At 32.7% G+C, this 25,397-nt stretch overlaps 2 protein-coding genes across 5 annotated transcripts in view; both read left to right on the top strand.

Annotated features, from left to right (window-relative positions):
- The window catches only part of LOC123678954 (basement membrane-specific heparan sulfate proteoglycan core protein-like), a 308,827-nt gene extending 302,357 nt beyond the window's left edge, over window positions 1-6,470 (top strand). The window contains exons 74-79 of the mRNA XM_045616232.1: window positions 306-553; window positions 642-874; window positions 955-1,091; window positions 1,168-1,368; window positions 1,534-1,897; window positions 5,702-6,470. Coding sequence (XP_045472188.1) covers window positions 306-553; window positions 642-874; window positions 955-1,091; window positions 1,168-1,368; window positions 1,534-1,897; window positions 5,702-5,756 — 1,238 coding nt within the window. The 3' untranslated portion in view covers window positions 5,757-6,470. The remainder of the gene's footprint in view (window positions 1-305; window positions 554-641; window positions 875-954; window positions 1,092-1,167; window positions 1,369-1,533; window positions 1,898-5,701) is intronic.
- A 2,187-nt stretch (window positions 6,471-8,657) lies between these two features.
- LOC123678957 lies at window positions 8,658-24,277 on the top strand. Of its 4 annotated transcripts, XR_006747327.1 has the most exons (4): window positions 8,658-9,165; window positions 15,650-15,711; window positions 19,965-23,718; window positions 23,777-24,277. XR_006747327.1 is itself a non-coding variant. In XM_045616248.1 (2 exons), the coding sequence occupies exon 2, from the start codon at window positions 19,993-19,995 to the stop codon at window positions 23,518-23,520; it is 3,528 nt and encodes a 1,175-aa protein (XP_045472204.1). In that variant the 5' UTR covers window positions 18,616-18,769; window positions 19,965-19,992; the 3' UTR covers window positions 23,521-24,277. The 4 variants fall into 4 exon arrangements, 1 of the variants encoding a protein (XP_045472204.1); XR_006747326.1 differs by lacking the exon at window positions 15,650-15,711; XR_006747325.1 differs by lacking the exons at window positions 8,658-9,165; window positions 15,650-15,711 and adding an exon at window positions 18,616-18,769.
- The last annotated feature ends 1,120 nt before the right edge of the window (window positions 24,278-25,397 follow it).

Below are 25,397 nucleotides of genomic sequence, written 5' to 3'. Positions count from 1 at the left end.
GCCAACGCTAAAAATACTTTGGCCAAGAGACTTGTAGAAGTGAAGATTAACCTCTTTGAAGCCATCTCAGATACTGGAGTTCATTAGAACTTTGGAAGTGGAGGGCGAGCTGTAGACTATGACGACTAATGGCGAGAACAAAAATAGACAATAGACCATAAGGTTGGAGTTCGATGAAACCCCCTTTAATCTACAATCTAGATGGCGCTGATGAACATTCAAATTGGATTTGAATTGGCATATTTTATTATCTTTGTACAATGACTTTAGTTTCGAATTGGATATTCATATAAATAATATTACAGGACCTACTATCGTAAGGAGTCCAAGGCAGATCAATGTGGGAGAATGGGTTGCTGTAACAGCCAGCAGGAGTATTAGTGAAGGAAGGTTGATTGTTAGTGGAGACACCCCTGTTGTTGAAAGATTCCCAGGAAATAACAAAAATCCAAATCTTCTTACATATCTTTATGTAGGAGGTGTAGATAAGCAAAAAGTCAAAGTAAATGAAGGTGTTGGTGTTTCTTCTGGATTCGAAGGCTGCATATCAGATGTGAGTACAACTATTTGTCGCTAAATTTTTTTGTTTGTTATTATTCAAAATGAGCCAATACATTATTATAATCTTATCGCGTTTTTAGATTAATATTGGTGGTACAGAGGTTCACATGACTAAATCTGCTGTTGAGTCATCGAATATACAAGACTGTAGTAGTGCTGTTTATGAAAATGACATAGATGACAACAGAAGAACATCATCCACTCCTTACAACCACCACGAAACAGGATGTTCTAGCATGCCTTGTAGAAATGATGGTATCTGTATGCCCTTATCTCCTACACAATACAGATGCAACTGTGTGAATGGATACAGGTAATTTTTCAAGTACTTGTGATTGTACAAAAAAAGTATATGTGTCTTGAGTTTCTTCTAAACTGATTTTTTTATTGTAGTGGAAAGGACTGTGAAAGTGCCCCTAATCAATGTGAATACTTGAAACCCTGCCAAAATAATGGTGCTTGTAAAGGAAACACAACTAACTACTCCTGTGATTGTCCTCTAGGATTTTCTGGCACAAATTGTGAACAAAGTGAGTAGTTGATTCGAAAATGACTCAAATTGGTGGAAATAAAATATTATTACTTATAATGATTACATTTTTTTAGGAGCCGAATTGAAGACAGATGCGCACTTTGATGGAAATGGATATTTAGAATTTAGCCGAGATATGCTTCCACATCAAAGCGAAAATGAAGAAGAAGTTATTGCACTAGAACTTTCAACTAACAGTTCAAATGGCCTCATTTTATGGCATGGGCAATCTCCAAACCAAGATGCACAAGGACAAGATTATCTAGCTCTTTCCCGTAAGTCATAAGAAACTATCTCTATTGTGAATTAAATTGTTTTGAAAATCGTTCAGAACTGTTGAATCTTCAGAATTCTTTGTTCAATGGAATTGTTTCATGTGTAAAGCATATAATCTCTTTCTGATCAGTGTTTTTAATTCGAATATGTACTTTTGTTTTTAGTGGAAAATGGCAAACTGCAGTTCAGTTATGATCTTGGTTCTGGTCTTGTTTTAATATATAACGATGAAGTTCAAGTAAATGATGGCGAGAGACATTTAGTCATCCTCAAGAGACGTGGAAAGTCTGGTTCTATAGAAATCGATCGACAATACACACAAAGTGACATTTCTGTTGGAACTGCAACAACACTCAACTGTCGTGGAAACATATATCTGGGAGGAGCACCCAATGTAGACTTCATGACAGCAAATAGATATACAAATGGATTCATTGGGTGTATTCATAATTTCGAATTACAAGGAAGTCAGCAAATTGACCTTGGTCGAAGATCAATATCTGGACTGAACGTCAAGGCTTGCTCAAGGTAGGAGTTCAATGATTTTTTTTGCTTATTTCTAAGTGCATTTTATCATGCTAGTTTACAAAAGTAGAACTTATTCCTCAGTATTTATCGAAATCTCCTTCACGAATTATAGTTTGGAAGTATTGAATATATTGAAGTCTATGGATTGTATTTTCGAAATCTATATTTATTTTTATGAAGCGCTCGAATTTGACGATAAATGTTGTTTAGGTGAATTCCCAACTTTTTGTCTTTTCAAACATAGTTAAAGCAGCATTATAGTTAAGGTAATAACTGAAGCTTGTAGTGCCATAAAATACCCACTGAAATAAAAGACCCATGCAATTTTTCATGAATATTTTGATTTTGATGATTACAGAATTTTATGTTCCACAAAAAAATCATTCATTAATAACTATCTAATATTCCGTGGATAAGTCTCTGTCTCGCGAATCTAGAACGTTGTGAAACTTGCATTCAACTTATGGTGAAGTTTCAATAACTAAAAAAAAATGGGATTTGAAATAGAATATCAGGTTGAAAAGGTCTGCGTCAAAAAATTAAGCTGTGCAAGTTTATTTTTACCTGAAGACTAAAAATTTAGTGAATTTAAAAATAACTATAGTGATCTATTCAAAAGTGAATTACTATTTCTCATTTTTCGGATTTAAAAGTGAATTTCCCAAATAAGATCATTAATCGAGAAATGCAATTTGATGCTTTTTGACAGCTAGTTCACTGATCAGGTCACTCCAACATTTCGTTACAGTTTCGACCGAGTTGAAATACTGCGTGTATAAAGGGTTTTCCAATAAGAGGTGCTTTCATTTTGAATACCCCACCATCTGGATAGCTGTCACTTTTGAAGCTGTCATCTTTTGACATTTGACAAGTAAAACTACGCTATTACTAAAAATGGAACGATACACTTCCGGATCGTCGTAAAGCACCTTCCCCGCCGGGAATAGTGAAACTTGTGGAAACATTTGAACTGTTGGGACAAGTTATTGATGTGAAAAATCGAAACCGTGTGCGTCGCTTATGAACAACTGATGCAACCCGTAGTGTTGACGAAGTTAGTCGATTTTTCGTCGATCTTAGACACCGTGTTTTGTATATCTTAAAGATTTTGAATTTTAGTTAACACAAGAAATCAAGCCGGTAGATTACCTGTAACGTCGTATCTTCGTTGATTGAGTCCTTGAAATGCAAGAAAAGTTTCCTGGCCGTTTTATATAGGTACCGAAGAGGTGATCACAATTGGCCACCGAGATCTTGTGATTTAACACCTTTAGACTTTTTTTCATGTGGACCACATGAAATACAAGGCCTATGTCAATGCTCCACAGTCGATACAAGACCTTAAAAATGGAATTCGGGAAGTTATGTGCGAATTTATCATGGAAAATTTCATGAAAGGGATATGGTGCAGCGACCGTTGCCGTGCTGATATAGTTTTCCATCGTTAATGGCATACTTCCTCTTCATAATAAAATAAACATCCATTGGAACCTTTCATTGGAAAACCCTTTATAAAGAATATCAATTTCAGGCTTCGGGTAAAAGTTCGTTAAAATAGTGTCGCTGGAACATATAAATTAAGCAGAACATCGAAAAAAGAATCAGAGAAGCTCTGACGTGAAGTACATTCATGCGCCAGTTGCACCCTTCGATATGTACCTATCAACAGGTATCCAAGAACGTATTTGGTGTATGAAAAGATCGTGTCATTGCTTTCTTTATTTTTTTATTCAATTATTATGTTACGTTAGTGATCAGTACTTCATATATTCAGATAATCTCAGATTTAAAGCAAGTAAACAAGTTCATCTTTTTGATTAGGTTTTTTTTCACTTTACTTTAATTTTTACTTTTTCAATTATTTCTTTTTCACTTATTAGAAATTGAATTCTTATATTTAATGAAAAAAAATTATCATAAGTAATATGAAGTGATTGACAAGTAATAGACCTCTGTGTGAAATATGCGCCTTTTGTTGTAAAAGAGTACTTATTAAATATTAATATTTACCATCCATATTTTTCCGCAAGACGATGGATTCCGTCCTCTCTAATTTTCGCAGATCCCGATCAGTTCGATGAGTTTGTAGAGCCCCCTCCAGTAAATATAATACACCCTAAACCATCCAACAGTCAAGGACTATTAATAGAAAATTTCAGAATTCATTATTTCGTATTAATTAAATTGTTATTTTTAAATCTTTGATTGCAGTGACTCTAACTGTAACATATTCTAGACAATATCACGACATATCAAACATTAATTAAGATGTTATTTTATCTAAGAGTTAATTTATTTGGAGATTACTAATGCGATATTAAAAAAAAAGCTCAAGCCTTTTAAAATGTTATGCTGTTATTGTGGCAGTTAATGCATTCGTTACATTTGTACAATGTAAAATTCTATTAACTAAATAAAATGTTCTTCCGTATACATACATAGCTAAAAAATTGATTTTCAATGATGAATTAATCATCATAGCACATTATTATTATTTTTTTGTCACGTTTGCATTAACTGACTGTATTTTGATAATTATATTGTGGAAGAAATAGGAATACAGAATTTTAGTGAAAATGATGGAGACAGGGTCATATTTAATGAAATCTGCTCGAATATCTGATAAACTCTATTTTTTCTAAGAATAATCTAAAAAAGATTCAAATTATTTGCAAGAAAATCGTTCTTATACACATAATGTGTTACAGTGTGGACTGATATTGTTCTTTTTAGAAACGGTTATTGTAATAACAATAATTTCTTCTGAATTGATTTTTATATGAGCAAAGAACGCACAAATTAGTTTTAATGAAGTAGCAAAAGTAATTGACTTTTGAGCGAAAGAACAACTTTGCATAAAATTCACCTTTACAAAATCTTCAACAAAAATTCTCTGGTACGAACAAACGATAGAAAACAACTGTAAAGTAAAGCGAAACACTTGTACATAGTAAATGCAGTTGCTTATGTAGTTAAAACTGTAGAATACAATTTCAAATACCTACTAAATAATTCGGGCTAAGCTTGTCATTATAGAGTTTCAACTTCAAGTAATTCTAACAGACGAATGAATTTTTTCATTCTTTTATTTTCACTTGTGATTAAAAGAATAGGAATGTTATAACTAAGGAATGAATAATAAAATCGTATTCTATAAAGAAATATATCTTGAATGCGGATTGGGAAAGATCCGAGTGAACATTAATTTTTGTAAATGACATACTTTACATTCGAGAAAAGAATATATTTTTCAACATAATAAAAATTATGAAATAAGATGTTAGGATTATGTGAAATTTTAATTGGGATACAGTTGAGCGGACTTCTATAAAATTTAAACATTTCTTCCACGATGTATGTTCGAAGAATTAGCGATAGGTTTTCATGTAAATATTGTAAGTAAATATCGACTGATGCTATTTTGTATTAAAATGCATTTCAATGGACTGGATAATTGAATAAGGTAAGGGTATACGCATGAGACCTGATATCTAAGATATTGCTTTGTTGAACTTTTTTTATACCCACAACCTTGGTGCCTGAATATAATATTCACCCGATTGGAGGATTGATGTCTTATAAGCGAGAAATCAATATATTGTTTGCTTTTATGTTTATAGCATCTCTTTTCTCTGTTTATTGGAAATTATTACATTTATGTACTTTATTTTTTAGGATTTTAAAATTCGTAAATCTTTATGACATTTTTATTATTAGTTTTATAGACATAACAGGATGAAATTTGAAAAAAATTGTTTTAGTATGTATCAATATATTTTTCTGATATATATTTTTTTGTTTCAGCTATGAAGGAATATACTCTTACGATGATCATGAAGAAGATAATTTAACAAACTGAGTAATTTATTAGGCAGTCCACTTTTTTTTTGTAGAGCATATCCTTATATTACTTCATCCAATTAAGTGTTCACTCTACCTGTGTTCATTTTATTGTTTTTATGAATACTTCTGTAAGCTATTAATTCTAAGGCTTTTGTTTTTAATTAAGTTTTTATGCTCCATCTCTGTTCTGTATATTTTTCAACTGCCATTTTTCTGGTCCCTTTATAGTTATTTTTGTATAATTAATTAAATATACAATGTACATTTAAGATTCGTGCCATTTTAGAGATAGATTAGAATTAAATTCTAATATTGAAAACTATTGTATACCAAACTCGAGAGGGATATCAAAAGTGACGGTCCAAATACTTCTTTGGAAATTAGAGTTTTATCTTTCTATTGGTGCTAAATACATATAATTTGGTTCGTGCTTACTGCTCTATTTTTATTACACTCGATTTTTGTATTATATTTTTCGGAAGAAAGGTATAAGAATCTTTTATACCGTGAATATTATTGAATTCTTATTTCATACTGAAGTTTGTTTTTTTCTGATGAAATGAAAGAGTTATCACAAATTGTTCTGATATTATTTTTCCAGCTGAAATTATAACATATTAGTTTTAAAATAGCGAATAAAAATGCCTTCTGATAATAAAGTGTAATTAACTCTTCATTATATATTAAGCATTTTCAATAACTCAAGACAATAAATATGGAATAAATTTAATTGGATTTTATTCTCCTCTATTTTCACCTATTTTGCTCCACTTTAGGAATAAACAATACAAAGATATGTAAAGAAATCAATTTATTTTTGAATAAATACTAGAAAAGACAAATATTTTTTCGAAATCTAACAAGATTATAAAAAAATTGGTGCCTGATGAAAAATATAATTTTCTATTGGAAAAACCAAAATTATTTCATCTCATTAGCACTTCGTCAGGTTTACATTTTCAACTGATGGATAAAATTATGATGGCTTGAGTAGGAACCTACTGTCATACATGGTGAACATGAAAGACCTAAAAGAAATATATTGGAAGGTAAGTTTTTTCAGGTTTCAAGAAAAACGACGTAGACATTTCGCGAAAATGTTAAGTGATCAAAAATTTTAAGTTGAAAAAATTAACAGGGTTAGCGAAATGTGAATAGCACAGGAAGGTAGTAAATTTAGGAAAAAAAAATTACGTATTTTCACATTAATTGCTTTTTGAGCTTTAGTTCAGCGAGTAGAGCGCTTTATATCATTACGAATTTATATCTGTATTCTTCGAGTTTTGAGCCAGGAACACAACATTTTACACAATAAGGTTCGACTCCAGTGAGTTTGTCAACATTCCCTGTAATGAAAATCTCCAAACTGCCTTTACTAAACCGCGTGCATAATAAATAACACATGGCAGCCCAACCAATATAAACAGCATTCACTATAACCCTCATTAAAAAAGGGATAAATCATTGTATATTTCACACTGACGGAAAACAACACTATCTTCAATTTCGAATTAGTTGGAAGCCAAAGTTTACAATTTCAACATATGGAAAATTCCTGCGATTTTGCATTCGAAACTAGTTACTGTTAAAACCAAATGTTTTCAGGGGACGCATGTTTGTAATCCCAATTTATTTTCGAAGCAATATTTTTCATTCTCTAGAATTTAATTTTTTTACACGAGATTGTTCATCGGAAGAAGAAAGTTTTGCATTATCATCGGAGCAGGTGCTGTTTTTTTTGGAACGATGGTTATGATGGAGGTCATGTTGTTTTGCTTTTTCAGCAGAAGTGCCGAAAAATGTTTTGCTTCAGGCGCCAAAATATACTCGCGCCGGTCCTGAATCCATTATTTATATACCTATTTAGTTGAGTTATACAGTAATGTGGACGCAATAAGCCCATGAATGAACGAGTGATCAAAAGCTCCTGATGCCAAATCAGTGTTTTTTTTTTCAAGATTTTTGAAAGTAAAGTAGAAATATAAATCTCATTGGTTTGCCTCGATAATAATGACAGAGTACATGGGAACCTCTAGTTAATAACCCTTTCTTTGATATAACAAAATTATATTAGAAAAAATAATCACATAAGCTTTTTCACTGGTTCTGAAAACGAGGTAAGCTCTAAAAAGGAATTCATGTTCAATTTTAATCATGTCAGCCAAGTTTTGGAGTACTGGCTTCGGCGATACATTTACATATGACTTCCGAAAAAGGAGATATAGCCACCAAAAATAGTCAGAATATAAGCTGAAAGTTACTGAGTTGAGTTAGTTTTTCCTGTGATTCCGAATGATAAAATCGATTTTTCTTAATTTACGATAAAAATTGCTGTATATACATATAGCTCAACTTTCGTTTAACTACAGTTTGAGAAAACTGATGACGTATTTCAGGTCATTATTTCCACCAAATTTACACAAATACCAAACATTAATCGATGATCATTCCATCTCGACAACCTAATCCTTTAATTTTGAAGGCTAAAAAAATCACGAATAGAAGTATTGGTATTGCTGCGGTGTTATGAATAATTTCAAACATTATTCGAAATTCGGAACCAAGAACCCAAAGACATTTAATTTTAAATCATAAAAGATTCGATCATCTTCTGGATTTTCCTATCAAAAAGTGCACTTAGTTGACAAAACATTGACTCAAGAAATATTTATGTTATGCTGAGAATTGTCCTTGTGACAGAATTACACGAGCAATGTTTATTCACAATATCAAAGCATAGTTCTCCGATATCATAATGACTTATAATGGGGTACAATTCAATAACAATTAAGCGAATAGTAAACAATTCAATCAAAAGTCACAGATAACATGCCCCTATAAAATACTCCTTCGCGGCTCTGACATTCCAGGATCGTACGTAAAATCGCGACGGTTATTTATAAACACACTGTATCCCCGCAAAGGTTGGAATCTTTTTAAAGCCCTTGGGCTACGCAAAGATTGTACCCGCACAGCTGGTGGATCTAGAGGTACCCGAACCTTACCAACTATTAAGTTCAGTTTTCTGTTCCTATTCTCTCTCTCCAATAAGAAACTGGCTTAGTCGTTCATCACGTGTTATCGAAGTACACCGTTGATGCAGATCTCAATTTTGAACGAACAAATACCACAGTCTCGGTGATATCTTCAGTAAAACCATGAGTAACTTGTGCGTTAGGTGTTAAGTGTTGAAAACCAAGATTGTGCAGTGAATCTTGTTGGTGAATTAACAAAGAGCCCGAGCGCCCTTTGATGTGTTGAAGTCCATTTACGTTTTGTGTATTCGTTGTTGGATGTGCGAGTACCCAGTTATTGTGTTGGGATTACCAATTTTGCGAAGGTCAACTTAGCAAGGATTCGCTAGCCCACTCATTGCAGTATTTGTTTTCATTATTTGTGAAAGCGCAACTTCTGCTCCGAAAATGGTGAGTCGAACATACATATTACTTTTATACCAGTTCAGTTTGCGATATTTCATTGAATTATTTTGAAGAACTATACAATTTTTGAGGTGATTCAATGTAATTGAATTGTTGTCTATCTCCATGCCACTTTTAGTGACGTTCCAAGTAGAATTACAATCGACTCATTAAAAAAAATTATACAAACATATCAGAAATTCTTCTACGTTTCATAAATGTATCTATATTCGGGTTAATTGATGAAGATCCATTTTGATTATTGAATGAATTCTTCAATGATTGTACAGCACAGTAGTCATTGCTCTTGAAATTTAGTGTCTGATAATTTTGAAAAAAATTTCTTATACCTTTATATAAAACCTTTCCTGATAAAGAATCACACCATATAATTTGATGTCAATATATTAAATTATTACATCCTGCACATTTATGTTACAGTATTAAGCATATATGTAGAAAACATTTTTCGTTCTGTGCAAGATGTTCCCATATTGGAGGTACAAACGAAAATTACAGATTCTTCGCATCATTTTAAGAAAAAAAGTCCTATAAACATGGGGCCGAAAATGCTTTGTTTTCGAAATACAGGGTGATAAAGTTTGATTTTTTTTCTCATAGCACTTCCATTCACAATTCGATTTGAATTTGGCATAGATATTCCTATTTAAAGTTTTCATAATGTGTAATGTTAATTTCGAATGTAAATAACTATACTGGGTGATAATTTTTCTGGAACAGTGCTCGCTTTCTGTCCTCCAGAACTTTTTTTTTGGTATACCCATGGTAGTAGGACAATATTTTTTGGTTTCTTGTGGTTTTATCGTATCTGCTACCGATTCCGAGAAAAAATTCCAAACCGATTCTCTAGTATTCCAAATTATCATAAAGATCCAGTTAGTTAGCTGGGATGAATACATTAATTATAGTTTTGGTACTTGTTTACTGAAGCGAAGATCAAAAAAGATTCGATAAACTGGCATAATCAAATACAAAAGTATGACTACAAATAATCACCTTCTATCTCAAAATAAAGCGTTTGAGATCCCATGTTTACAGGCCTTTTTTTCTCAAAATTACCTAAGGAATCTTCCATTTTCCTTTATACCTCCAATTTAGGAACATCCCCTATACTTAAATGTTTTCACATCGATAATAACATAAAATTCCAAACTCTACATTATGTGGATAGGTACCACTTTAATATGTACAATGAATACCGAGATTTTGACAACGAACACTAAAATATGAATTATCTACTTATTCAAATAAAAATATCATCTTCAAAGTATTCAAGCAAAGTAAAAATTTTCAAAAGAATTTTCGGAAACGACTTCAAATTTCGCCATGAAGTTTGTTTTGCGTTTATTGCTTTGAAAATGGTAATTTCTTGTGTTGCAAAGAGAAATACAGGTCAGAATCATATCTAGGAAGTATAGTAATGGTTCGATAAGATTTGATAATTTTTTGGATAGCGCAATTTCTTATCATTGTGTGAAATTCATGAATAACATTTTTCCACGATCTGGTATGTTTCGATGAACTAAAATTTTCGCATGAACGATTAAACTTCACGTGAGCAGGACAGTTTAGTCAACTCGAAAACTTAAAGTATTTCGATAATCCTTTCAAGCGCATTTTTTGAATGATTAAATCTCCTTTACCTTCATGAGATCGTGTATTCGTGTACCTTAACAACTTGAAGTTTTTCATATTGGTTCCCATATAACATTTGAACTCAATAAAAGAGAAAAATTTCTAACCTCCCTTGGACTTTTCCTTGTTTAACTCCTGAAATACGAATCATAAAAAAAAAGTTTGAATAAAGAAATTTAACGTCCAGACGTCCAGATTTTCTCGAAAACTAAAAAAGATATTCTCACGAAATGTCTTGGATTATAAATCATCGAAATTTATCACTTATTATTTCGAGTTACCCAATAAAATGATAACAGAGATCATTTTTGACACCTTATTAAACTTAACAACTGGGATATCTTTTGAACAAAGCTGGAGTAGGAGTATTGACATGTTATTATGTGTAAACATTCAAAATAAGACTTTTTTCAGTATTTACAAATGAGGTTATTTATCACAATCTTTTTATTGGAGATGTATGAGCTGTTTGTTTTGACCCCATTCAAATTTTATGGTTTGCATCATAAAAATGAATCAGTCCTTTCATAACGAACTCAAATGAATACCATTTTCATTTGGGCACACTATTGAACAACAACCTTTGTGCGAATGTTAATAGTCAAGTATTACGTATACATATCTAGATTTGAATATTTTAAAATTCGATTGAAATGGGTGCTGGCGTGTAAAAAACAACAGTGAGTTATTTCATTCATTCAATAAGTTTGTTCCACTTAACATGTTCTAAAACTATAATTAATTTTTCTCCATAAGCGGAAGACTAACATCCATCCTAAATACATCTGCCAGTGATTCATGAACAGCTGCTCTTCGTTGTGGATTGAAAGACATTAACAGCGATTAAGATGGTTCTTCTTTTAGAAACGAAAACTATTTCAATATTCATATTAGCATAAATCAGACAAGTTACGATTGCCGATTCTGCTTTCAAAATTACTGATATCGGGGCATTATCCTATATTTAAGTAAATCAGATGACAGGAAGAAACTAATAAAATTAATTGATGGTCCTAGGATATATACACCCGGACAGATGTTCTAAGCGATGGTAGTGGATCTGGGTAGACCCCATGTTCATTTACATTTGAGTTCTTCTACCTAATATGGTGCAGCTTTACTTGACAATTGGAAAAAAGTTCTTTATTGTTCATAAATCAATGTTTTCTAGTAGATTTACGGGTGTTGTGTCATGGTAACAAGGTGGAATAGAGCAATTGTTCACCGGGGTACTTCTAGGCCATATTGGTCACGTTCCACATTTATGGTGGAGAGAGGGGATATTCTCTATAGTCAGAAGGTGTTTTAGGTTTATTATTGCCTATAGTAGATTTCCAGAAATGTTTATTGTACGTACAGGCTTAAAGTGTATTTTAACACCCGTAGTTGGGGGCGCAAAATAGCATTTAACACCCGATGGTGTTGAAATAAGTCGATTTAGTTTGTTTGGGTTGTTAATTGACTTCTGCAACTTCAAAGGAATATGCCTCACTTTGTTTTACTTTTCCGCTAAAATCGAGGCTGAAATATTCGTAAATTTTTGGATTTCGCAGCAGAAATTCAGTTTTAACATAATTAAACAAAATGTATCGAAAAACTTCCTCTAAAGTCGATGACTTATACTCATTTGTTAAGTTGTTGATCGAATATTTATGAAAAGCGTTACTTAATTCATAATAAAAGGCCACATTTATTACCATGCTATAATTTTTATCGACTTCGAAAATGTTTTGTAGATTGAAACGTGCTCATACATAAAACAACACATGCACCTAGGTCATAAAATATGTTCACTGCCCTCTACGTATAAAAAAACACGAGAAGTTAGTATTGTTGGAGATTTTCATAGAGTAAATGTTCAGTAACTAATGATAAAACAACACACTGAAAAAGTTCTCGAACCTTTTTATCAGAATTGTATTTAAAGCTTTTTAAAATAAATTTATCGATTTATTTGATGTTTAAGGGGATGATTTCCATGATTAAATTTTTTATTCTTCAGTTTAGAATGCACCTTATATTGAATAATCAATGCTTATATTGTTTTTTGAAAATTCGTTATCGTTTCTTTAAAGAAAACATATATTCACGAAACCTAGCCTGAAAATCGCAATTTCTAAGTAGATTCCATTCGAGAATTATCTCCCACACTGCGTACAGAATTGATTTCTCTCTCGAATTCTTAATATGTGAGTCGAACTTCGGCTCAGATTTCAAAAATTTATCTAAGAAACCTTGAATCTCAATCAATACCATATTTTGAACTAAGGTAACTTTGTTGGAATTTTTTTTGGCACTATCATCCATATCTGCGTTTGAGGGTGTACCACTACCTTTCTCACTACCTAGTGAGTAGTGCACTAAAGAACCTTCATTAGTGCAGATTCATTTTGATACTGTGTGGAAATCGCTTAATCTATTCTTTCAATTTAGGAAGAATCTTCGTTTGCCAGTTTAGATTAACTCTTTTTTTACAAAAGAATATATATAGTTTTTATTTTATATTACTATGGAACTTTAAAGATTGTTCAATCGTATTTCAATTATTTCAATGATGAATTTCAAATTCTATTCATTATTATGGAATTTTTCTAAAACACTACTTTCAGCCAATTGTCATTTATTGCTTTCGTATTTGGTAATATTTCTATTTATTGATATTCTGAATTGGAATACACAAAAACGTAGGTATACATTTTTTTTGAAATACTTTGAATATTGTATGTATTTTTTCATCAGAATGGAAAATCCAAAAAAAATTGAAATTCATCATTGAAATACGATTGACAAACCTTTGAATTTTCGAGGTGATAAAACAAAAACTATAAAATTTTTGTGAAAAATCAGTGAATTCATCCTAAATTGCCATACGGAGATTTTTTCCAAAAATTGAAGGAATTGATCAAACAATTTCCGCACAAAATCAAAATGAATCTACACTGAAGAACCTTGTGAGAAAGTAAGTGTAGAAACCTTGGACGGTTTCTTTATTCGACACCCCGTATACATGTCGAGCCTAAAAAAAGAATAAACCGTTTTAGGAAGACTTTGTTGAAAGTGAATGAGCGTGGACCGACATTATTGTTCTTTGACTCATGGAGAAAAGCATTTAAAATCATTATAACTCAGGGGACCCCAGACATAAACGTCGTTTGAAGTCTGAACAGCTCAGAGGTCATAGCAAAGCGGCTTGCCGAGTTGCATATAGTGTTCCTCCAGAGGTTGACTCATAAGGTGTTACTTAATCTCGTTCATATTGATTCCAGTTCCACATCCACATTCCTAACCATCATTTTACCTTACTCATCGAAAAATCTTCTTGGACGTGCTTGGGAATCAGTCGAGGGTATATGCGTATTTTAAAAAGGTGGTTATGATACGAAATGAGTTTATTAGTAATTTGCTTATCTGTCCTGACTATTTTTGTGTTGAGAACACGTGAGTTGCTGTAAAAAGATAAATATTTGTTTGTATAAATTATGGAAATTATCTAAAAAGATAAGTCTAGTATTTGGACTTCGATTACAGAAGCTTGGGTTAGAAAACTATCTCATTTGGAATACTGAATCGAAAATGTTCATAAAAATGCTCTCACTCTCGCATATTCGATCCTTACTTGATGGAAATTCATTATAAATAAAATAAAACAAAAAAATTTTCATTAATATTTTTTCGCCAACACCGAGAACACTATGTCTTTATCAATTTTGACTAATAACAAAACAGACAGAACCAAACATTATAAAAGTGACGAAAAAACTTATTATAGACCGAAAAAACATGAATACTAAAAAGAACATCATAAACTTTACAGTTATATTTGACATTTACCCAAACTATCTGAAGAAATTCAATAATGGGGATGAGTTTACATCTGTTTGCTAATTCAAAAGAATATTTTGAGAATTTACCCGTTTCTTTCAAGAAATTATTCCAAGTGTGTGAGTCTTGTGCTTTTATTTTACATATGGAGAATTTTGAATTCATTATTGAAGGTATATTTTCCAATCTTTTGAATGATTCACATAATATGTTTAAAATTAACTATCAGATGTATAACTCCTTCGTGTATCCTTTTCTTGAAAGATCTTCCTAAACATTGAAATATTTTTGAAAATTATCTGTTTTATTGTATTTTAGTTCATTTAAATAGGTATATATGAGATTATATTTACTATGGTAGAATGCTTTTGTTTCATGTTTATAGCGTCAGTAATAAACAAGATATGAGAACTTTTTATTCCATGCCATTTTCCATTTTTCTCTTATAGCATGAAAACAATTGAATTTATGAGGTTGCGGTTTTCTCCTTATTAATTCTCTCAAAAATCGAGCCCGAAAATGTGCCATTCATTTTTTTATAGCTCAAAGAGATTCTAAGATCTCTTCACTAGACAACAAATTTGGGATTCCCGTTACATTGAACATATTTAATTCTTAGGTTTTATTTCGATAAAATTCGTATTAACATACATATTAACATATAAATTCTTCAGCAGTGGGAAGTGAGTTCAACCTTTTCTCAACTATTTTCTACTTAAAACAGCGTGTGTAAAATGATATCACATGTTTCCTTGAATAAGCGCTTCTTTTAAGATTGAAATTAATCTGAATTTGTCTCATTTGAATTGACAATAATAATTCATGCAAACCTAAAGTACGTTTAAAAACCTGACATCAGTGTAAGTTTAAATTAGATATGGCAACAATTGTGAAGCCAGTTTGAAATGATAGATATAATTATTTTTATCACTCATTCAAATCATCCAAAGAAATAACCATATCATTACAATATGATTTTGGATGAAGCACAAATACTATTTCTCAATTGCAGGTACCTACCGCAATTATTTAAAAAACAATTTGAACTCGAATGGTAAATGAACGAAGTTGTAGGTGAGTTGACGATTTTTTCGTAACATCTCATTCATCTGCACGAAAATTGTCATTGTAACACATCTTCAATAGAATAGTGGAAACAAAAATAATACCTACAATTATAAGGAATTTCATCTCCTCAAAAGTCTTGGAGCTGATATGGGGAAATATGCTCTCAATATGACTTATAGTTTTGTTCAATGGTCATTGACAAGTTTTATAAATAATAGTATGGGATAATATAACTAACAAAATTTGGAGGTAGGGATTCTGGATAAATTGTTGGTTTCCCCAAGGTTCTGTTGTGGGTCCAATTGTGTTTATTCTGTACATACTAAAACAGTGTGAGGTAATTGAAGAACTGGCTCTGAGCGAATTTGTAGAAAATCTTGTGAATGAAATATTACGACATTTTTTGTAGCTTTCTCCAAAATAAACATCATTATTATTATTCGAGCGGATGAGTACAGAATGATCGATGTATGTGGTGTAATTGATGAAGGAGTACGAAAAACGTTGTCTGACTGGATTATTTCGCCCACTTCTTCTTCGGCAAGCATCTTTTAACCACAGGTTTCACTGTTGAGAGTTATTGTCACCGCATACCATATTTGAGTTCACGGAGTACAGTGCGAGTGAGACAGTGTGATTATGCCGGTGCATTTACCTTGAAAATTCGCAGTAGTACACCAGGTATATATTACCCTGCCTAACTGATGATCTCGAACGAGCGAACAATTGAATTTTTGGCACCTGTTTTCTCCAAACTTACCTGGCTTCCAAGTTAATGCGAATGAGTGAATAAGCGTGTGAGGTTAATTTTCGAAGGGGTGAAATCTACCACGTGACTCAACTTCCATAAAACAAAATTCATCAATAAATTATTTATTAAATTTCATTGGTGTCCCAAATTCGATGTTCACTGAAAGCATCTCGAGAACTATAAGACTTAGAGAAAAAATATTCAAGAACTCCCAATCTATTTTTTGGAAATATTAAGATATCAAAATACAGATTATTGATATCTTGTTTCGTTCTTAAGTTATAGGGCCTTTCTGAAAAATGAATTCTAAAATGGTTCTCTGAGTAATTTTTATTGTTTCTATGACATCCATAACATATCATAGAAATTAATGACCGTTTTTGAGATATAGAGGAGAGTTGGTGTTTCTTAAATGAGACTTATACTTTTCAACTCAGTTTCAAGCCTCTCATTTGTCGAAAAGCATCCCATTAACGATTTTTCCTATAAGCATGAAAACGGTATTTATGGAATATCATGAATATTCTTGATTTGGATGATTGTTGATTTGGTTGAAATTTGAAGTAATAGGGCACTTAGTTAACTCTATAACTTGTAGCTATAATTTGGTTCAGTGATTTCACTGCGGACACAACAGCCAACAATAACGAGAAAAAATGCATGCCAGTGAATTTTGTTTTTTTTTAATCAAGCAACTGAAAATGCAACTTTTTGTCTCTCGAATAAATGAAATTCACTTTAACTCATTCTGAGAACTATCAATGGACAACATAAAATAAATACCAAAAGGTTCGCCAAAAGAATAATACAATTTCGACAACATGTTATGATTTCAAATAATGATACATACCAAATTTCAACCAAATCGGTTTCAGAAAATTTATGATATTTAATAAATATCCTTTTTTTAACGAAGCATCTCGGGATATGTTCATAGAACTTTTTTTTCTCAAAATGACCTAACGAATCACCCTGTAGAATCTGTAACCCACATATAATACCTTACGATATATAAATATTAAATTATAAAAAATCAAATTAATAATCTCTACAATTTCATCTGAACTTAATGAACTTCAACCACTTCTTTTTACTGCTTCTGCATCATTCAAGTGAAAAAATTGAAAAAATCACCCATTTATTAAAGTTGACAAACGAAATCTCGTTGCACTCTATATTCTATATTACTATCTGACCTTGTTATTATCAGGAAAACTTTCTACCGTTAAAGGTTGCATTAATAAATTCCATTTCGAATGTTACGTAGTAAGACTTTTCTCTTGAATTATTCATTTCTGATAATCTACAATCTTATACAATATTGATGTTTTTGTCGGATGAAATTGCTGCTCTACAGAAATGTTCTGAGCCTATTTTCGAGATGTATTTTCGTATAAACAAGACTTCCTAAAAACAGTGACAATTCCTAGAATTTCATTGACACTGAATTTAGGTTCATTTTTGGGAGATCTGCAATTTTTAATTGTTTTTTTTGTTCAACGAAGGAATAATTTTCGGCAACTTCTTATAGTGTTAAAAAAAAGACTCTAATTTATGAGTTGTCAATTATTCTGTTTGAAAATAGATAGATAGTTTTTGTGAAATATCAAAATTGAAAAAAAAAAGTTAAGGAATAATATGAAAAATGTTCGTTGAAGGTATGTGATTGTTTGCAAACCAATAAAGACGAAGATAATAAAACGGTTCTGGGAATTCTCAGCTTTATTATGAGTTTGAATTATGACGTAATGTGGACATTGAAATATTTTCTAAATTTAGTAGACTATAACATAATAAAAAATAACACACTCATGATTAGCGAGCGTAGGAAAATAAGTAAAACAAAAACATCGGTCTGGCAAAAATTTGGGTTAACAGTTGATCACAGGGAAACGTGCTGTCATCGGAGAAGAGTAGCGATAGACCAGTTTCACCCTTTTTAAAGCTCATCGTAAAGGTATCGTATAACTGACATCCAAATGAAATTATTTAGTAGAATATATTCTGTTTTTGGAGTTCAATTCTGAACCTGGCAGAATAATTTACATGAATATGCATGCCAGTTTTGCGTTCTGCACTATCGCAACACTTCAGATAAGCTTTTTTTCACAAAGGTAGATTTTATGTTGTCAATGACTAATGTCGATATATCCTCCGATCAAATCCATACGTATGTAAACAAATATCACCTCGCTATCTTATCAGTACTTATCTCAGTTAAACTGAGTTCTATCGGCTTCAATATTGAGATTTTAATTTTTGCCATAGTTGTGGTTGACGTGTGGCAAGGTGTTTTGATCCTATTATTTCTCAGTGAGTATTTATTTATGGGCTAACATTGAAATGTATAATCTTTTTGAGTACCCAGAACTATTGTTTGGAATTTTAAATTTGGTAATCTTTCGATCAAATATGTATCTTTCTCTCTATGTTGAGTGTATCATCAAGTTTCTTTGTATTACCTTGAACATAACTATCGCGAGCCTATTTGTTGGCAAGGACAACTTGAGATGTGCATTATTTATTGCTTTTGTGATTGTTTGAAGTATTCAAGATGCTGGTTGTGTAAAATCCATTGGAAATTTCCATGAATATTGCTCATACATTTTTTTCTCAAGTGAAAATAATATATTATAAGAATGATTACGACTTACGAGATACATTTGTCTCAGCGTTCTATTGAAACTGTTATTATAGGAATAATATTATTTCACAAAAACTTGTAAGTGCTAATATTGTATGTTCTAGTTCATCCAAAAATCAAAATAATATGGTGAAAATGCAGAGTGTCTCAGAAAGTTATACTGAATAGGTATATGTATGTAGGGGATCTATAAAAAAATTAAGCAGTTGATCAAAAACTTTAACAATCTCAGATATTTTTAATCAAAGAAATAAGAAGAAAAGTACGGTTTTGTTGAGTGAATGTTGTATTTGAACGAAATTGTTTTGAAGAAGTGTATTTCAATATTATAAGCTCTGATAATAATCAATAGAAATTCTTCTAAATGAAGTCTTACTTGAGTCGTTTACTTGTGACCTGAATATAAACTTTTTTTCGGATAAACCAAAATTTTCAATTAATTGGATTGATTTTCGGAATACAAAATTATTCTTTTTTATTTGAACTCTTCACCTTGCAATTCTAAATTATTACAAAATATTCTTATCTGAAACATATATTCTAAACATTGAAATAATTAGATCATTCTCCAAGATCATTGAATCATTCATTCGAATTAAATTCGAAAGTTAAGAGTTATTATTTTGGAAGTGATTTATGATATTTCCCATAATATTTGTCACTGATATAGATAAAAGCCTGTTTTTTGTAATGAAACCAATCAACAACCCAAATGTTTAATATTTCACTTCGAACATCTTTTTGAGATACATACTTAACATTTGATAATATTTGGGAAGTAAAATTTATTCTTGTTTCGTCCTCAAGTGCGTTACCGACATTTGTTAAAGAATCATATTCCTAAATACACATTTCTTGTTTCAGGAGGCCCTGAGGACAATACCTTTTGACAATGACTGGAGCCGAAAACACCAGTGAAAAGAATAACGGAAATGAAGAAGTACCGCCCGATGATGAACACCTGCCACTTAATGACAAAGGTCTCGTATACAAAACAGAAATCACAATCGCCGTGAACGGGTCAGATGATATTTCTGATGGAAACGACGAAGACTTCGTGATCCTAAGAAATGATAACAATACCGTTATCAACAGACCAGCCTATTCAAAATTACATAAAGTTTCAACATCTCGATTGAGCACATTTAGCTTGGGACGATTCGAATTATTCAGTAACAACCAGAAAAAATCGACAAGTTCCGTAGTTGGAAAAAAAGACTCAAAACCCAGAACAAAGGAAAAAGTGAAATATAACGAACAAAACAACAACAGTGAAGATATTGAAGATTTCATACCATGCGTGATACGAAAATCTGAGTCAGTAGATACGGTTGATAGGATAGAAAAGGAACTTTCCAATTTCATAATGGATAATAAAAAGAAAGACAAAAAACGCACCAATAGTTTCCGAAAACTTTTTTCTGTCTTCGGAAAGGACAAAAAGAAAAAGGTAAAGGAAACTGATGTAACTAACTCCCCTAGTTCGGATTACGTCGACAATTATCAGAATGAAACTAATAGTAATTCATTTATTAGAAATACTCCCCAAAGGCATACTGTAGGCTGTGATCAATATAAAAAAGAAAAAAGTTACGATAGTAAACCATTTCCCCCTAAAAACATAGATGAAGATCCACCACCTGAAATTCTTAGAAAGTATGCAAATAATCATATAAACAAGTTCAACAAAATAAGGAAAAGTTTCGAACACCCCGACGACAACGAAAGTAACATTAAAAACGAAATGTCTACCAAGAGAAACGATCCCAGTACCCAACACTCCCAAGTCATAAAATATATTGACACCAGTTCCTCTACCACCAGTACAATGGAATCTGCAAAGTTCAATACTTACCAGAATGCCCTCATCGCTCAGGCTGAGTTTCAGCAATTGAAGAAGGAAAATAACGTTATAGATACCAGACCGAACCTGATAAGAAATGATTCTTTTCGAAGAGACACGCCTCCGAGAGCAACAGATACCCACCAACCAGTGAACATTGTTAAGCCTAGAGCTAGGCTCCCAATTAATTCTGAACGTGCCCTCCCTAATCCATATCACAATGAAGTGGAGGATCAGAAAGATTTAAGTACTACATATACACAAGAAAATGAGGGCATCGCTCGTCCAGAAGTGCTTGATATATACGGAACAGTTTTCGATGCAATAGACCAATCTAAACGAAATTCTTATCGTACATCAACCATTGCATCACAAGATTCTAGGAAAACTCAATCTCCAGTTCCCATAACACCACGATCACCGTCGTTGGAAGGTTCAAAGCTTCGATTACCCTCAAATAGGGACATCACTCCCTTACAACCCAGATTACGATCTCCCCTACCTACTGCTCGAGTAAGTACCGAGAAGATCATCGCCACAGAACTTCTGAAAAATACCAACTCTTTGGATAAGAAGTCACCAAGTACCCCAAACTCTTTGACACGTCCCAATAAAGAAGAAAAACCTTTCAAACCACAAGCTGAATCAACTCCGGATATGAAAACATGTCAAGCTTTGAATGCTCTGCGAGAGAAGTTTGAAGAAAACAGTCAAAAATTGAACGAAGAATTGGACCAAATTAAACAAACCTTGCAGAATATATCACATGAAGATTCCCCAGAACGAATTCCAAGTCGAAATGGGAGGATGGCTAAAGATACAATATCCAATCCGACCTCATCCCCAAGAGGTACAATGTTAACGAGTCCCAGGTCTTCCATGACAATTTCTCCAGTGCCCCTTACAAAACCCCTGGAAGTAAATTGTTCTTCTCCAACACCAGGGATGTATCCACAAGGTTCTTCTGATGTCGAGCTCAGACAAAAGCACTCAGTAGTTCGAAGAAATGGCTCCCAAAGTAACGTGAATAGGTCTCCATCTTCACCAATCAAAGATGAGATGAGGAAGAGTGTGGAGGCTTATTATTGGAAAGAAATAAAGAGGATTAAAGAACACGAAGATTACGAGATATATTTGTCTCAGCTTCATTTCTCCCAAAGAGGTTATGCCGAGGATCCAATTTTGTCACGTAGATCTCGAGGAATGAACGAAAACAGAGGTAGAAGAAGTTCTAGTGTCCCTAGAAACCCCAAACAACATCAACAATTTGATAGTCAACAAAATATACACATGCTTAAGACTGCAATTCCCGAAGGTAATGCTGTGGCTTATAGAACGCAAGATAGAAATATTTATGGTTATCTGCCATCGAGGACCTCTCAAATGCATTCTTCTCGTAGTAGCATAACGAATTCGCAAAGGCAAGCAAATGGAGATTATGCCACCTATAAACCCATATTTCGAAGGGGTAGTCTATCTGGTGGTGGCCATGCCCCTCAAACTTTGCAAATAAACAAGAAGGTGAGCTTTTCGAATTCACAACAGCCAGCTAATGTTGAAGCCTGGCCTACCAGGAACGGTTTCACGAGAAGTCCACCGCAGAGAAGACTGGATAAAATGAGCACCAATGCACAGTTGGAAGACGATGTTTTCCTACCTCCTACTGACAAGCAGGTCAATATGCAACAACAACAAATTTATGGTCAAAATCAAGTCCTAAGAAACCACTATAATTCGGAGACCGAATCAATATATGGTCAAAATCCATATGGGTATGCCGGACAGCCAAATTTGGTGAGACCAGCTAATTATAACTCTGATTCTGAAGCCGTATATGGTGGACGTTATTATAGAACTATGAGCAGGCAAGAAATGGAAAATCTAAGAAATGCTCAGGCGAATTCAATTCGTCAACCTGATTTGAGAAGCAGGCCGGTACCTAGGTTGACAAGACACGAATCTATACAATTACCTGAATCACCTTATGGATATTCTGTTCAGTATGGAGCGAGCAGACAATATCAAACGAACGGCGTTGTAAGAGATAACAGAATGCCTGTTGGTCCAAATAGAATTCCTCCAAGGCGAGAAATTCTGATTACTGATAATATTTATGGCCAACACATAGGTTATCGGAACGAATTCGCCAGTTCACCTTATGGATACACAGTAAACAATAATCCAAACATTCCAGAACCTGTGTATGCCGCTAGACCCAAACAAGTAACAGTAAGAAATAAAGTCTGTGATATGTACGGTAGGATTCATGATGTTGCACCGTTGAGTGGAAACGTACAAGCCAGTGGCGTCCTCATGGGCCAGATACAGGACCTACCGACTTCTCCTCCAAGTTTTAGGAGAGGCACTCGATTGACCGCTAGCAACAACGATATGCTATATCGGAGACAAAATCAACTCTATGAAAATCGTAGTATAGAGCAGAATGAAATTCTGCATGGTTCTAGAGGATCAGTCAGACCTTTACCACCACTTCCACCAAGCGGAAAAGCAGTGAATAACGATCATAAAAATGCAAACACGAAAAAGAATAATTCTTCCAAGAAGAAGAAGAAATAGATATTGTTGATTTTCAACAGTAATAATTGATGTTCAATATATGCTTGCCTTCTAGTACCTTGCAATAAGAATTCGAAGGTCCTACAAAAATATCCTCAGTTATTTCTCAATTCCGTCGATTATGCGAAAGTTTCACAATACACGGTGCCCAGACGTTGATTTCACATTATTATCAACAATATTCGATCATAAACTATGGTGAGTTCGATAAAAATTTAACGATTGTATTGTATGAAACAACTTTCAATTTTTACAGAGTTGATCAATTCGATTTGAAAAAGGAGATGCAGTCTGTTATTCCGAAATTTCTGTTGGATGAAAGGTTTCGAACTTTGAACTCGAAAATCTTGTTTGAAATAATTACCCATTTTTTTTAACCTTGGAGAATTTGATGACAACCATTACAGTTTCACGAGAATGTATCTGTATTCCATAATATTTTTTCAATAGTGATTATATAGGATCTTCGATGAAAATTATATTCTTGCTTTTCTCAATACTATTTTCAAATTTTTATAATGTTGGTTGTAAATATAAAGATATGTATTTTTATTTATTCAGTTATTGAAATGTTCAATCAAATAGTGCTTTTCATTTGGGAAAAATGAAATGTATCCTGAAACATTGTATTCAGTTTTATATATTGTTCTATTCGTACAGCGTAATGTAGAAATTGTAAATATGTTATTTATGAGGTAATGTTCAATGATTGCTGATTCTTATTTATTGTATTTCCAATAAAATATATTTCTATTAATGACTTGTTCTTCATTCGAATGTTGGGTGATGGTTCACCAAATTTTTCAGAAAAAATGGAAGCTGGTAGCTAGTCTTATAGGTCTCCTTACTAATAACTGAATAATAACATGAAACTAACTGCGTAGTAAGCCACAGACAGACAGACAGATTGATTAAATATTTTGCGTTTGTAAATTTTCAAAATTCCTCTTTTTATGTAAGATTTCGTAAGTTCTTTAGTGATAAAATGATTTGATATTGGAATTACCAATTCAATAGGTACTATAGAAATAGATATGAAGGTTAAAATTTCCATCTATTCATGAGAACAAAAAGCGCATCCGCCAAATCTGTACTGCAGAACTGATTCAACTGGTGGAATTCCTATTAAAATGTTTGAAAGTTCCGGTACAATGACAAATGGTGACCACCTTGATTCTGATTCAATTGTTCATATTGTGAAGGTCAGCGTTTTATAATGTCTGGCACTAATAATATAACAGGTCTCAATCTACTATCCTTGCAATAAATGGCTTTTGAGTGAATAGATTACTACTCAATTTAAATTTTCGCTTGAAAAATTATGAATTAAATTTTTTTACCGTGTATCTCATGATTTTTTTGTAAATTCCTATACTGATATCCTTGTACCTACTATCAAAAAATTTGGTGAAATTACTAAAACACGAAACATACATGTATTAATTTAAATTTATTGAAGTAGAATACTTCCGAAATTATAAATTTCGAAGACTTCTTCTCAGCACATTTTGGCGAGCCCTCTGTTGGGGGTTGAAGCGTTTCATTCTTCAACCATTGAAGGAATCATCAGTGGAGAAGTTTATTCAGTGCTTCCTAGCTTCCAAGTCGTTCGTGGTATTGCGCGCAGGTGTATTGCTAGCGAATAAAACGAATAGTCTCCACCATAGACAAACTAATCTAGTTTATCTATGGTCTCCACCACACTTATCACAACGTAGAATTTCGAATAGTCTTTGGTTGACAGGAACCAGTTGGCCCAAAGTGGTAAAACACAGGAAAAAGTTGGCTGGAGCGATATCAGATCTGGTTTGTATTTGGTTGTTCAAAAGAATTGAATGACAGCTGTCGGGTCACCCCAAATTTGATGATTTCATCTT

Source organism: Harmonia axyridis, chromosome 4 (assembly GCF_914767665.1).
Source record: "Harmonia axyridis chromosome 4, icHarAxyr1.1, whole genome shotgun sequence".
Lineage (NCBI taxonomy): Eukaryota > Metazoa > Arthropoda > Insecta > Coleoptera > Coccinellidae > Harmonia > Harmonia axyridis.
This window is presented reverse-complemented; position numbering and strand designations above follow the sequence as displayed.